The sequence below is a fragment of the Neomonachus schauinslandi genome, chromosome 8 (assembly GCF_002201575.2).
Source record: "Neomonachus schauinslandi chromosome 8, ASM220157v2, whole genome shotgun sequence".
In the NCBI taxonomy this organism is placed as follows: Eukaryota; Metazoa; Chordata; class Mammalia; order Carnivora; family Phocidae; genus Neomonachus; species Neomonachus schauinslandi.
This window is the reverse complement of record NC_058410.1, coordinates 83,051,478-83,065,093: the sequence shown is the minus strand read 5'-3', so window position 1 is coordinate 83,065,093 and position 13,616 is coordinate 83,051,478. Positions and strand designations below refer to the sequence as shown.

Here is a 13,616-nt window from a genome sequence, read left to right as displayed (position 1 = left end):
AAGATCTGGGGGTCGCCTGGGTGGCTCAGATGGTTAAGCGTCTGCCTTCCGCTGGGGCATGATCCCAGGGTCCTGGGATCAATCGCCGAGTCGGGCTCCCTGCTGAGCAGGGAGCCTGCTTCTCCCTCTCCCTCTGCCTGCTGCTTCCCCTGCTTGTGCTCTCTCTCTCTGTCAAAAATAAATAAAATCTTCAAAAAAAAAAAAATATATATATATATATAAGATCTGGACGCCTGGGTGGCTCAGTCTCAGTTAAGCATCTGCCTTCCGCTCAGGTCATGATCTCAGGGTCCTGGGATGGATCTGGGTGTCCGGCTCCCTGCCCAGGTGGGGAGTCGGCTTCTCCCTCTCCTTTGCCCCTCCCCCCCAACTCGTGCTCATGCTCGCTCTCTTTCTCTCTCTCAAATAAATAAATAAAATCTTAAAAATATATATATAAGATCTCAATATTAAAACAATAGTACAATATTGTGATTAAGAGCTCAACACTAGAGCCAAACTGGTTCAAGTCCCAATTCCACATTTACTAACTATCTAACCTCAGGCTAGGTATTTAACCTCTCTATGCCTCAGTTTCCTTATCTACAACATGGAGATGACAGTACTACCCCTCTCACAGGGTGATACTATAAAGTACTACTTGGCATTATCATCTTAATTGTTAACTGTTTCTTTTTTTAAGTCGTTTTAAAATTTATTTATTTATTTATTTATTTATTTATTTATTTATTTTAGAAAGAAAGCGAGAGTGGGGGAAGGGCAGAGGGAGAGGGAGAGGAATCTCAAGCAGACTCCCTGCTGAGCGCAGAGCCTGATAACTTGGGGCTTGATCTCAAGACCCTGAGATCATCATGACCTGAGCCAAAACCAAAGAGTTGGATGCTTAACCAACTGAGCCATTCAGGCGCCCCAATTGTTAAATGTTTCTTGAAGGTCCTAATTTTACTCTAAAATGACTTGCTTAAACACTCCTTTCTACCAGGCAATATATAGATCATATTAAACTTATTTAGAAGTATGTAGAAGGCCACCAAAGGCTTTTGCTTCTTTTCCCCAAGCCAGTTCATGAGCCGTTGTTTATTCCTGGCCTGAAGGCATTTCCTCATCACTCTTATCTAGACCATGGGGCAGCAAACTATAGCGGGGGCCAAAATCCAACCCAATACTTGTTTTTGTAAATAAAGTTTTATTAGAACACACCTACACTTACTTGTTTATGTAGAGTCTGTGGGGGCTCTCGTGCTACAATGCAAAGTTGAATGGTTTCAAGAGAAACCAGACAACCCATGAAGCATAAAATACTTACTATCTGGCCCTTTACAGAAAAAACTTTCTGCCCCTTGTCTACGCTTTGAATAGTTCTGGATTTATGTTCTGTGAAATGAAGAACTCCAACCTATTCTAAGGCACTCTTTTAAGAAGACCTCTATACTAGCTTGCCTTGCCACAAAAGAACATAAACAACTTGAAGTGACTAGAGAGTAACTAATCCCCATTCAATTCCTCAGCAGGCATTTATTGAACCTCTAATACTTGCCCAAGATTGTGCACGATGCTAGGGTAAAAACCATAGCCCTGGACATTGCTAAAGTCCAGCGGGTGAGGTACAGTGCCTCAAATTTACCTACATGACAGCGCACTGGAGGGCACAAAGCAAGACCATCTACCCCTGTGAAGGTGATCAGGAAAGAGTTCCTAGAGAAGTCAACGCTTGGCCTGAATACAGAACTGCTGGCATTTTAGGTAGAGTGTGAAGACAGAATCCTGAGAAATGAGCACTTTGGTGACAAAAAAAATCCAGGACGGCTGGAGTGCAGGCTGCATGCAGAGGAATGAATAGAGATGAGCATCTGGAAAGAGAAGGTGGGAAGTCCCCATCCATTACCCTCTTCCCTCAGGTTGCCCACCCAGTCTCCTTGGTAGCGCTTCTAGACAAACCTCTCGTGTTCATTAAACTCTGCACCAAGTGTTGGATTATCAAGGGGCGAGGACATAGCCCTGCATTCAAGGACCTCATACAGTCTGGAGAAGGAGGCGGATATATAAGCAAATAATTACAGTGTGGTATGCTAAGTACTAAGATAGAGGTTGATATGCAAGTGACTAACTACTTTGGAAGAATCACAGAAATTTCCGTAAAGGAAGTGACTTTAGAGCTGAGTCTTAAAGATATCATAGGATTCCGGGAAGAGGAAATAGAATATGCAAATAATTGAAGTACATGATTTACTGAATGGTGTTTTGTGGACCTGCAAATACTTTGTTGTTGTTGCTGGAACCTCAAGTTCCAAACACAGACTGGAAAGTGAGAGAGGTAGAGGCCAGTCCATAAACAGCCTTATACGATATACTAAGGAATTTGATGTTTACTTGAGGGGCCATGGAAAACCAATGAAGGATCTTAGGAAGGGGGGCAATGTGGTCTCACTTTCACTTTGGAAGATTAATTCTTTCTAAGGCTATAGTATTGCAAACAGAAAGGAGGGGACAGCTTTGAGCTGCTTGTGTTCCCTCTCTCGCTGTGTCTCTCTCTGTCAAATAAATAAATAAAATCTTTAAAAAAAAATGCAATCAGCTATGGTCTGCTTAAAATATGACTGAGTATGGACCAGAGTATAATACTGTCTATTGAATGCCTTCAAATTGTTTTTCTGTTAAAGTACTGGTGAAAGGAAAAAGAGAAAAGCAACATGCTTGGTCTGTCGTCATCCTTTATATAAATTACTGGTTTCAAAAATACTTTTGTTATTAAACATTCCCTCTAGATTTATAAAACATATTGCCCGATTTAGAATTTTCTTATCTCACCTCCGACCTCTTCAATGTTTCCATTTTCAACCTACAACAAAGACAGTTAAGGCAAATCTATTTGTTGTCCGGGGGCGCCTGGCTGGCTCAGTCAGTGGAGCCTGCCACTCTTGATCCTGGGGTTGTGGGTGCAAGCCCCATGTTGAGTGTAGAGGTTACTTAAAAAACTAAAATAAAATAAAATATTTTTTAAAAAAGAAAACATATTTGTTGTCCTTAGAAAACTTAATCCTTAATAGGAAAAATGGTTTTTTTTTACACTCAGTAATGTCCTGCTAAATGCTTAGCAACTAGCAGTCCTCAGTGGGAAACTGATTGTCTTCTATGGTGTTTGGGTATGGCCACATGATGACAGGTATGCAAAGCTGAGTCAGTATTAAAGTTCTTAATAGGCTTACCATTGATTCCTACACATTGTATCACTCCGTGGGGGTATTGCTTTCCCTCCATTGCTTTACTTACAGACTTTCCTACTTTCATGGTAGGAAATCAATTAAAAATTGGATTAATAATACCATTTTAGTTATTTGAAAAAGAGGAGTATATGCAGGGATGGGCTGGAGCCAGCTTGTACTGACTCCCAGGAGCTGAATGTTACATTTTTGGGAATTTTGCTGCTTGTTAAATACAGCCATTATTAAAAATTAAATTGTATAAACTCACAATAAAATGAGTTATATTAAAAACAAAGGCAATACATATTCAACACTCACTACTTCCTAATCACTTTACTACATATTACTCTCTATATTCTTGAGTTGTACACATCTATTGTATCTATATGGTATACTATCTAATGATATAATATTGCACATCTCTTCCCAACTTCTTGCTCAGTGATGTCACATTGATAGCTTGAAATATGAAGTATGGTAGGAGTATTTGTACCATGGAAATTGGCAAACAGTACAAATCAAAATTATAAATATTGATCAAAATTCTAAAAAATGGATTTTCCTTTAATTTGCCTAGTTCATAAATGGTAAACTATGCAAATAAAATGAAATTATCTATGGGGGCGCCTGGGTGGCTCAGTCGTTAAGCGTCGCCTTCAGCTCAGGTCATGGTCCCAGGGTCCTGGGATGGAGCCCCGCATCGGGCTCCCGGCTCAGCGGGAGGCCTGCTTCTCCCTCTCCCACACCCCCTGCTTGTGTTCCCTCTCTCGCTGTGTCTCTCTCTGTCAAATAAATAAATAAAATCTTTAAAAAAAAAATGCAATCAGCTATGGTCTGCTTAAAATATGACTGAGTATGGACCAGAGTATAATACTGTCTATTGAATGCCTTCAAATTGTTTTTCTGTTAAAGTACTGGTGAAAGGAAAAAGAGAAAAGCAACATGCAACTCTTGAGACAAATTACCATAGAGAATTCACACAACTCCCTGCAAGAAACAAGGGCAGGCCCCCATGAGGACAAAACAGGTCATTCAGTTTGGAGGTATGTGGGTCCACCGCTGGGCAGCCATGCCACAGACCACAAATGCCTGAGCTACAGCCAATGGGAATACACTAACTCATGCCAAAGCTCGTCCCGCTGCATGTAGCGTGTTTTCTACCACCATAGCCAAGGAAAAAAAAACTGCCAAAGATCCCAACCAATCTTTTCAACATCTGAAGAATTGATGCCATGGGAAACCAGGAGGTGATGTGAGAGTGAGAACCAGACAGATCTGGGTGGGATCCTGGCTTTGCGTCGCACTGGTTGCTTGTGTGGGGGCAAGTCACATAGGTTCTTTGAATCTCAGTTTCCCCAAATATGAAAGGGAAATAAGACTGTCTTAAGTGCTGTTGAAGATAAGACATCTAAAGTACTTCACATAACGGGGCGTTTGGGTGGCTCAGTCGGTTAAGCGTCTGCCTTCGGCTCAGGGCATGGTCCTAGGGTCCTGGGATCGAGCCCCGCATCGGGCTCCCTGCTCAGCAGGGAGTCTGCTTCTCCCTCGGACCCTCCACCTACTCACGCTGTCTCTCTTGCTCTCTCTCTCTCAAATAAATAAATAAAAATCTTTAAAACAAAAAAAGAAGGTACTTCACATAACAAAAGGTAATATTATTGGAAACACAAACAACAACAAGTAAAAACCACGTAGGGAAGTATAAAGGTGATTTTTTTTTCCTTTTTCCCCCACCCACCCAGGCACCATTAGCTACTCTGAAGGTTAAGTAAAGAGGACCTAGGCTGTTGGATTAGCTTTTCTTCTGGTTTTATTCTTTTTTTTTTTTTTTAAAGATTTTATTTATTTATTTGAGAGAGAGCACATGAGAGAGGGGAGGGTCAAAGGGAGAAGCAGACTCCCTGCCGAGCAGGAAGCCTGATGCGGGACTCGATCCAGGGACTCCAGGATCATGACCTGAGCCGAAGGCAGTCGCTTAACCAACTGAGCCACCCAGGCGCCCCTCTTCTGGTTTTATTCTTAATATTACCTAGATGAGCGGATCTTTTCTTTTTCTTTCCTGCCTTCTCTTATTCAACAAATGTTTTTTTCCACTGCGTATCGGGAAGTGTGCTCAGCTCTGAGTACGCAGTGTTGAAGAAGAATGGTGATAGTAACAGGGTAGAAGTAGCAGTAGTAACAAGAGCTAACATTTATTAAGCACCGCCTGTTGAATAAAAGAGGCCCACCCTGCTTTCATGTAGCTGACAATTTAGTGTGGGGAAACAGATATTTAAAAAATAATTACTGGGGGGGCACCTTCGTGGCTCAGTCATTAAGCATCTGCCTTCGGCTCAGGTCATGATCCCAGGGTCCTGGGATGGAGCCCCGCATCGGGCTCCCTGCTCTGCGGGAAGCCTGCTTCTCCCTCTTCCCCTCCCCCTGCTTGTGTTCCCTCTCTCGCTGTTTCTCTCTGTCAAATAAATAAATAAAATCTTTTTTAAAATAATAATAAATTACTGGGATGCCTGGGTGGCTCAGACAGTTAAGCGTCTGCCTTCAGCTCAGGTCATGATACCAGGGTCCTGGGATCAAGCCCCGCATCAGGATCTCTGCTCAGCGGGAAGTCTGCTTCTCCCTCTCCCTCTGCCTGCTACTACCCCTGCTTGTACTCTTTCTCTCTCTAATAAAAAAAAATAAAGAATCTTTAAAAAATAATAATAATAATTACTCGGGGCCAAAAATTTCACAGGGTAGCTATTTCACTAGTTTTCGCAGTTTTTTTTTTTTTAATATAGGAGACTGAGCCCTAAACAAATTTGATAAACAAATTTGGAACTAAAGCTAAATACTAAGAGGCTAAAATAAAACAGATTTCCTCTACTTTCCTCTGAATAATGCTTCAGTGTTTCTGCAAACAAAAACAAACAATAAAACAGACCAAAAAAATTTATCCTGAACAAAGAAGAGATTGGTGGAGAAAATATGGTAGAGAGGGAGTAAGAATGTTATAGATAAATGGTTCCAAAATAATTAGGATACAGTTAATTTGAAGTTAATAATACAATTACAAGATAGAGTTTGGGGCTTCTTAACCAATAAGACAATTTGGATTCCTTGCAATCAGCTATCAGGATAGGTAGTGAGTATTTTCTACATTTATACCTAATCTTCCCACTTTCCACCAAGGGACACCAAATTGTGGTTTGCAGAACCTAATTGACTGAATCCCAGCCTGGGATCCATGAGTATGATAACGGGGATCTATGAGCCATTTAAGAGTTGAAAAAACACTGTCAGGCTTAACATTTACCTGCACTAAGACTGCACAGACTCATTAAAATGTTATGCTTCTTTGCTTTCTTCGGGAATAATATCAGGTTATTACAGTAACTGTTTATCTTAGGCAACTTAGCTATTTATGGCATCATGGGATTTATTGATGAAATATTCTTTTAAAACATGAGATCCAGGGTGCCTGGGTGGTTCAGTCGGTTAAGCATCTGCCTTTGGCTCAGGTCCCAGGGTCCTAGAATGGAGCTCTGGGCATCGGGTATCAGGGGTATCAGGGCTCCCTGCTGAGCAGGGAGCCTGCTTTTCCCTCTCCCTCAGCCCCTCCCCCCGCTTATGCTCAAGCTCAATCTCTCTCGCTCTCTCTTTCTCTCAAATAAATAAAATCTTAAAAAAAGCATGAGGTCCATGTCGGGGGAAGCACTGTAATAAAACAGATCTCTGGTTCTGAAATCTTAAGATATCCAAGCCTAGTGAATGAGTGTGTTACATTTGAAACAAAAGGAACGTGGCTACCTAATCGAGCAGTATCCTGCAAAAGTAACTTATGAAACAGAATTTTCATAAATTTCTATACAAATGTACATTTTTCTAGAGAGACTAAGAGAGTTTTGCAGACACATCTGCATCTGAAATTTCATAGTTACATAAAAGACTGTTTTAACAATTTTTATATTTTTTAAGGGATGCAGTCACTAGGTGTTATTTCTTTTTTTTTTTTTTTTTAAAGATTTTATTTATTATTTGACAGAGAGAGAATGAGAGAGAGAGAGAGAGCACATGAGAGGGGGGAGGGGCAGAGGGAGAAGCAGACTCCCCGCCGAGCAGGGAGCCCGATGCGGGACTCGATCCCGGAACTCCAGGATCATGACCTGAGCCGAAGGCAGTCGCCTAACCAACTGAGCCACCCAGGCGCCCCATTAGGTGTTATTTCTTAAACTTCTGAGGGTCACATCGAAAAGGCAGAACTGCATTTTGACTTTGATTTTCATTCAGGGTTTCAGTGAACAGTAAAAAGGTATAACACTTAGTATTAAGTCTCTTTTGTGTGTTTTTCTACTCTCAGTGTGTGCCTCCCATGAGATGTTCTTAAACTGCCCACTATAATCTTGGGCTTTTATATTGCATTTCTGGAGGAACCTAAAATAATTTGATGCATGACTTCTTTTTTCCCCCAGAGTTCTCATATTTACTAGCAAGCTATTTGGGTAACTTCTTTTAGCAAAGTTGTGGAGATTAATATGGAATATGTTGCTCTTACAGGATTATGAAATTTCATGTTGCAAAACGGAAGTTTAAGGAAACATTACGCCCATATGATGTAAAAGATGTCATTGAACAATATTCTGCTGGTCATCTAGACATGTTGTGTAGAATTAAAAGTCTCCAAACACGGTAAGCAATAGAAACGTGATTTGTTGTGAAGGGATGGGCATAAAAACTATCTGAGAGGGCGCCTGGGTGGCTCAGTTGGTTAAGCAACTGCCTTCGGCTCAGGTCATGATCCTGGAGTCCCAGGATCGAGTCCCGCATCGGGATCCCTGCTCAGCGGGGAGTCTGCTTCTCTCTCTGATCCTCCCCCTCTCATGCTCTCTGTCTCCCATTCTCTCTCCCAGATAAATAAATAAAAAATCTTAAAAAAAAAAACTATCTGAGAGTAACTTCTCTGTTGTAGAGAAAACTCGGGACTCTCATAGCTCTAATTCATTTTTCATGGATAACTGGACTTTTGCTGTTAGTGTAGATTTTTATTTAAGGATATAAATCAGACATTAAAAGCCTCCATCTACAGCATGCGGTATCTCAGTTTCCTCATCTGTAAAAGTGGGGATAATGTTAGTGTTTGCTTCATAGGGTTGTCACCAGGACTGAATGAGTTACTACCTGCTAACCGGGTGCCCCGTAACTGTTAATGGTTGTCGCTGATGTCACTGGAATGATTGCTGCGGCTGTTGTTGGGTTATTCTCCGAATCCCGACTGTCCTTCAAAAAGAAGCCGTCTTTCTCCCTCGTTAAACTTTTCCCGACTGTCTGGCCCACAAAAAAAGACCTTCCCCTTCTCTGACCTCCTACAGCACTGAGAGCTACCACAGAGCACAGAGACACTCATAATCTTGGTACCACTATGCCCGAGAATCAGACTCAAAAACGAGTGGTTGGCTCTTGTGTTGTGTCCCGGGTGCAAGTTTATTCCCCCTGCTCGTGACTCAGGCTGGGCCTTTGCCTTCCTTAGCATTCTGTACCGCGCCAGATACACACTGTCTCTCTGGTGAGCATCTTAAGAAATGAGCTCGATATGTTACTGCAGCCACGTTTGATTGTGTTATCTTAAAGCCAGAATGCTCAGTCATCTCAGTGTTTTAAGAGTCTTGCTTCGTTCTCAGGCACAAATTACCGGTGTTTGTGTTTGAAGAGTTTTTAAAACACAAGGAGAGAGTCTTAAACATTTGTTTATATGCCCACAGCACACTTAGCCCAGCGGGAGGCATATACTGGGCCCTTAGTAAATCACCTGGTGATCAATTCTAGAAATCACAGTTTGTTCGTTCATTCGTTCATTTATCCAGCAGACAATTATTGAGCCCTTAATGTGTGCCAGGCACTATGGACATTCAGAGATTAATAAAATAATGACTTAGTCCTTGTGGAGTTTGCAATATAACAGATCAGATGTCATGACAGGAGGTAGGCGCTGCCTGTACACTGGAACGTTGAGTCCGTACTCCTGATGATTCAGCTCCAACACACACACAAAAGAAAGAAATTCCCATTTCAGTGGATCAAGTCTCCTTGGAAATGGTTGTAACTCATCCTGTGGTCGTGTTACAATCTCTGCCCACGTGGCCATGGTCTTCCAAGTCCTTTAATAGAACTATTATAAAACAAGGGTTTGTATAAAGTTGAACTGCTACGGAAGTTGTAGAACTAATCTTAAGTTTCCAGCTCATGGGGTGTCTATCCTCCAACTAGAATTCCAAAAAGTGGAGACGGATCACTTTCTGTCTGCTTAGCTCCCACATATCGGGTCCATAGTAAATGTTCACTGAAGAATCTGTTCTATTAACATGAAATAATCATAATGACGATTTTGTCATATTTTCAGCAGTTAAATTCAGGAAATGGCTGGTTGGAGATGGAAACAGACAAATTACTTTGTAGTTTAGGACAATTCCACCTCCAGAAGATTGCCCATAAGTGACTTCGTCATGGACCAGAATAATGAGAAAATTAATCTCATGTGTAATTCTCATGTTAAGAAAATAAGCACATCAACTGGAACAAGTTCATTTTTATGTCATCTTACATAAATTAAAGATAATTGTCTTTCATTTTTCTTTTCAAAACACTTCATTCTGTCCTGGGGCAATCTCCGTCTTCAGCATTTATAATCAGATCTCCTCTTTCTCTGATAGTGTTGACCAAATTCTTGGAAAAGGGCAAATCACATCGGATAAGAAGAGCCGAGAGAAAATCACAGCAGAACACGAGAGCCCCGATGACCTCAGCATGCTCGGCCGGGTGGTCAAGGTGGAGAAGCAGGTACGATCCAACTGTAGGGGCTAACTTTTCCGTCCGAATTTTTTTAATCAAAAATGTAGGTCATTTGATGTATTTTAGTGATTAATAAATTTTTTAGGATTTTATTTATTTATTTGAGAGAGAGAAGCAGACTCCCCGCTGAGCAGGGAGCCTGACGTGGAACTTGATCCCGGGACCCTGGGATCATGACCTGAGCTGAAGGCAGACGCTTAACCGACTGAGCCACCCAGGCTTCCCAGTGATTAATATATTTTAAAGGAAGAAAATCAAGAAAGGGCGAATGAAACTACATTTTTTGTGCATAGACAGTGTTCTCTAAAACACTTGTATTTCCATATAAGGAATAAACAATTCCATCTCATCTGTGAATACTTGAACTGGAAGCAACTATAGATTTTCCACAGTAAAATAACAGGGATTTATTTTTCATATGTGTTTTGGTGATTGTCACTGTCTCTCTTTTTCACTCTTTTTTAAAAAAAACAAAACAAAACCTCAGTTGTTAACCCTGAAGCTGTATCTTCTCGTACAAAGATAATTGTCCAAACCAAGAAACAGAGTCTTGACTATAGAGAACACCCTGATGGTTACCAGAGGGGAGGTTGGGGGCGGGGGGGGGGGGTTGTTAAATAGGTGAAGGGGATGAAAGAGTACACTTATCATATGAGGACTGAGTACGTTTTAGAACTGCAGAGTCACTATACGGTACACCTGAAACTAGTATAATACCGTATGTTAACTAGACTGGAATTAAAATTAAAAACTTAATTAAAAAAAGACGACAGTTGTCCAGAAATCAAATTGCTTCCCCAATCTAATCAAAAATATCTCAAGTATTAATTCGGAAGCATTTTGTACCTTTATTTTTAAATTCAGAATCACCTACATTGATATTTAAGGTCTTGATTTAAATAGAGGAGTTCCTGACTAGACCGCAGTAGAGTCCCAGAATGATTTCTTGGGGGAGGCTTAGCAAGGGCAACGTGATTGGGCTGGCAGCCTTGCAGTTGCTTTCGTATACTGCTTATACGTTTTTTGAGAACATCAATTGTCCATTTTAAAGAGTTAGGGGAAGCAGCTGTCCTGGGGCCATCCGAGGAAATTTGGCCAGGGTTCTCATTCTTGCCACGTCTGCTCAAACAGGCACGGTCTGATCCGGAAATACGGCCTCAATATGTGCCGCCAGTGTTTCCGTCAGTACGCGAAGGATATAGGCCTCATTAAGTTGGATTAAGTGAACTTCCTTGAATTGGTCATCCAAGATAACCTACCTTAACTGCAGATATCCAAGATACCTACTTTAAGGCCAATTCATTGTACATAAAATAAAAATACTTCAATTATGAAAAAAATAAAATAAAATAAAGAGTTACGGGGGAAGGCTATTGGGGGGAGATTATGTAGAGGCCAAAGTGAACCTCTCCTCCCAAATCATCCCTTGGCTGCACCACTGATAGACGAACGTACATTCTGAGGTTGTACTAAGGTTCACCGCTACATTAGACTTTGTACTCAATATTTAACTGTATTGACACACTCTGACTGCATTGTTTTAATTCTAGAAATGAAGCTTATTCTTACAACAGGTTATATTCATATGTGACCAATTTCCCCACTCTTAGGTACAGTCCATCGAGTCCAAGCTGGACTGCCTACTCGATATATATCAACAGGTCCTCCGGAAAGGCTCTGCCTCCGCCCTCACTTTGGCCTCATTCCAGATCCCACCTTTTGAATGTGAACAGACCTCTGACTATCAAAGCCCCGTGGATAGCAAAGACCTGTCCAGTTCCGCACAGAACAGTGGCTGCTTATCCAGATCAGCGAGCGCCAACATCTCTCGAGGCCTGCAGTTCATTCTGACGCCAAATGAGTTCAGCGCGCAGACTTTCTACGCGCTTAGCCCTACTATGCACAGTCAAGCAACACAGGTGCCAATGGGTCAAAGTGATGGCTCCGCAGCGGCGGCCGCCAGCAACATTGCAAACCAAATAAGTGTGGCACCTAAGCCAGCAGCCCCAACAACTTTACAGATCCCGCCTCCTCTCCCAGCCATCAAGCATCTGCCCAGGCCGGAGACCCTGCACCCGAGCCCCGCAGGCTTACAGGAAAGCATTTCTGATGTCACCACCTGCCTTGTTGCCTCCAAGGAAAATGTTCAGGTTGCACAGTCAAATCTGACCAAGGACCGCGCTCTAAGGAAAAGCTTTGACATGGGGGGAGAGACTCTCTTATCTGTCCACCCCGTGGTGCCCAAGGACTTGGGCAAATCTCTGTCGGTACAAAACCTGATCAGGTCGACAGAGGAACTGAATCTACAGCTTTCTGGGAGTGAGTCAGGTGGCTCCAGAGGCAGCCAAGATTTTTACCCCAAATGGAGGGAATCCAAATTGTTTATAACTGATGAAGAGGTGGGTCCCGAAGAGACTGAGACAGACACGTTTGATGCCATGCCGCAGCTTGCCGGGGAAACTGCTTTTGCGTCAGACTCTCTAAGGACTGAAAGATCTCGATCATCTCGGAGCATTTGTAAGGCAGGAGAAAGTACAGAAGCCCTCAGCTTGCCTCATGTCAAACTGAAATAAGGTCTCCGTTTTCCTTCTAGCATAGCAGTTCCTTTAGCCATACATATCATTGCATGAACTATTTTGAAAGCCCTTCTAAAAAGTTGAAATTGCAAGAATCAGGAAGAACATGAAAGGCAGTTTATAAGCCCGTTATCTTTTAATTGCATGAAAATGCATGTTTAGGGATGGCTGAAATTCCAAGGTACATCAACGTTAACCCACTCATTTAGTAACGTACCTTGTGTTAAAAATCCTGAGAAACCAAACACTGCTAATGCTATGGGGTGTGTGAAAATGTCAAGATTAGGTCACTTAGAAGATTTGACTCTGTGTTTTGAAATTACGGGAGTAAACAACTTCAAATTTCAGGCATTTCTGCTTTGTGATTAAATACAAAATACATTTTCAAAATTAGGCCATAATGTATATGTAAACACAATGGCTACCATCGACCGCTGCTAACAAGGTATTGAGTAAAGCAGAACTTGGGAATAATAGAAATGGCTGCTTCCTTCAAGATATATTTGCCAACCCATTCCTATTCAGTCATTTTATTATTAATGTAATTTGAATGTGAGTCTGTGTGCTTTTGGTGATTCAACGCTGTGGCAAGCAATTTTGCACATCATTTTCATGTTGTTCTTTATGACAAGAATGTTCTTCAATTAGAAAGCGTGCAAATAATGAAATTCAGGGCCAGTGGGGCAAATAGACTATCCCACACAAGTGATTTCACGGGAACATAGTCCCTGACGGCTGAATCAACTTTATACGTGGTCAACTTCTACACGCGCGAATACATTACTCCTGAGTGGAAGGGCCGGTGAGCTGGGACTGATCTCTCTGCAGTGCGCCCCCCTGGCTTGCCAGGGCTGCCCCAGTGTGAGAAACCATATCAATGTGAGAAACCATTCCCGCTGAACTGATAATACAGGCAGGATCCCGGGGAATTAGACATTTGGGTGAGACTGAGATGAGAGAGGCTTGAAAAGAATCCAGACACAACACCAGGAAGTAGGTGAAGTTAACAAAAATA

At 41.9% G+C, this 13,616-nt stretch overlaps 1 protein-coding gene across 5 annotated transcripts in view; it reads left to right on the top strand.

Moving 5' to 3' along the window:
- KCNQ5 (potassium voltage-gated channel subfamily Q member 5) overlaps window positions 1-12,598 on the top strand; it is a 502,673-nt gene extending 490,075 nt beyond the window's left edge. For all 5 annotated transcript variants that reach the window (XM_021693115.1, XM_021693113.1, XM_021693116.1 and 2 more), the window contains 3 exons: window positions 7,737-7,868; window positions 9,887-10,013; window positions 11,636-12,598. In XM_021693115.1, the coding sequence (XP_021548790.1) occupies window positions 7,737-7,868; window positions 9,887-10,013; window positions 11,636-12,598 (1,222 nt within the window). The remainder of the gene's footprint in view (window positions 1-7,736; window positions 7,869-9,886; window positions 10,014-11,635) is intronic.
- The last annotated feature ends 1,018 nt before the right edge of the window (window positions 12,599-13,616 follow it).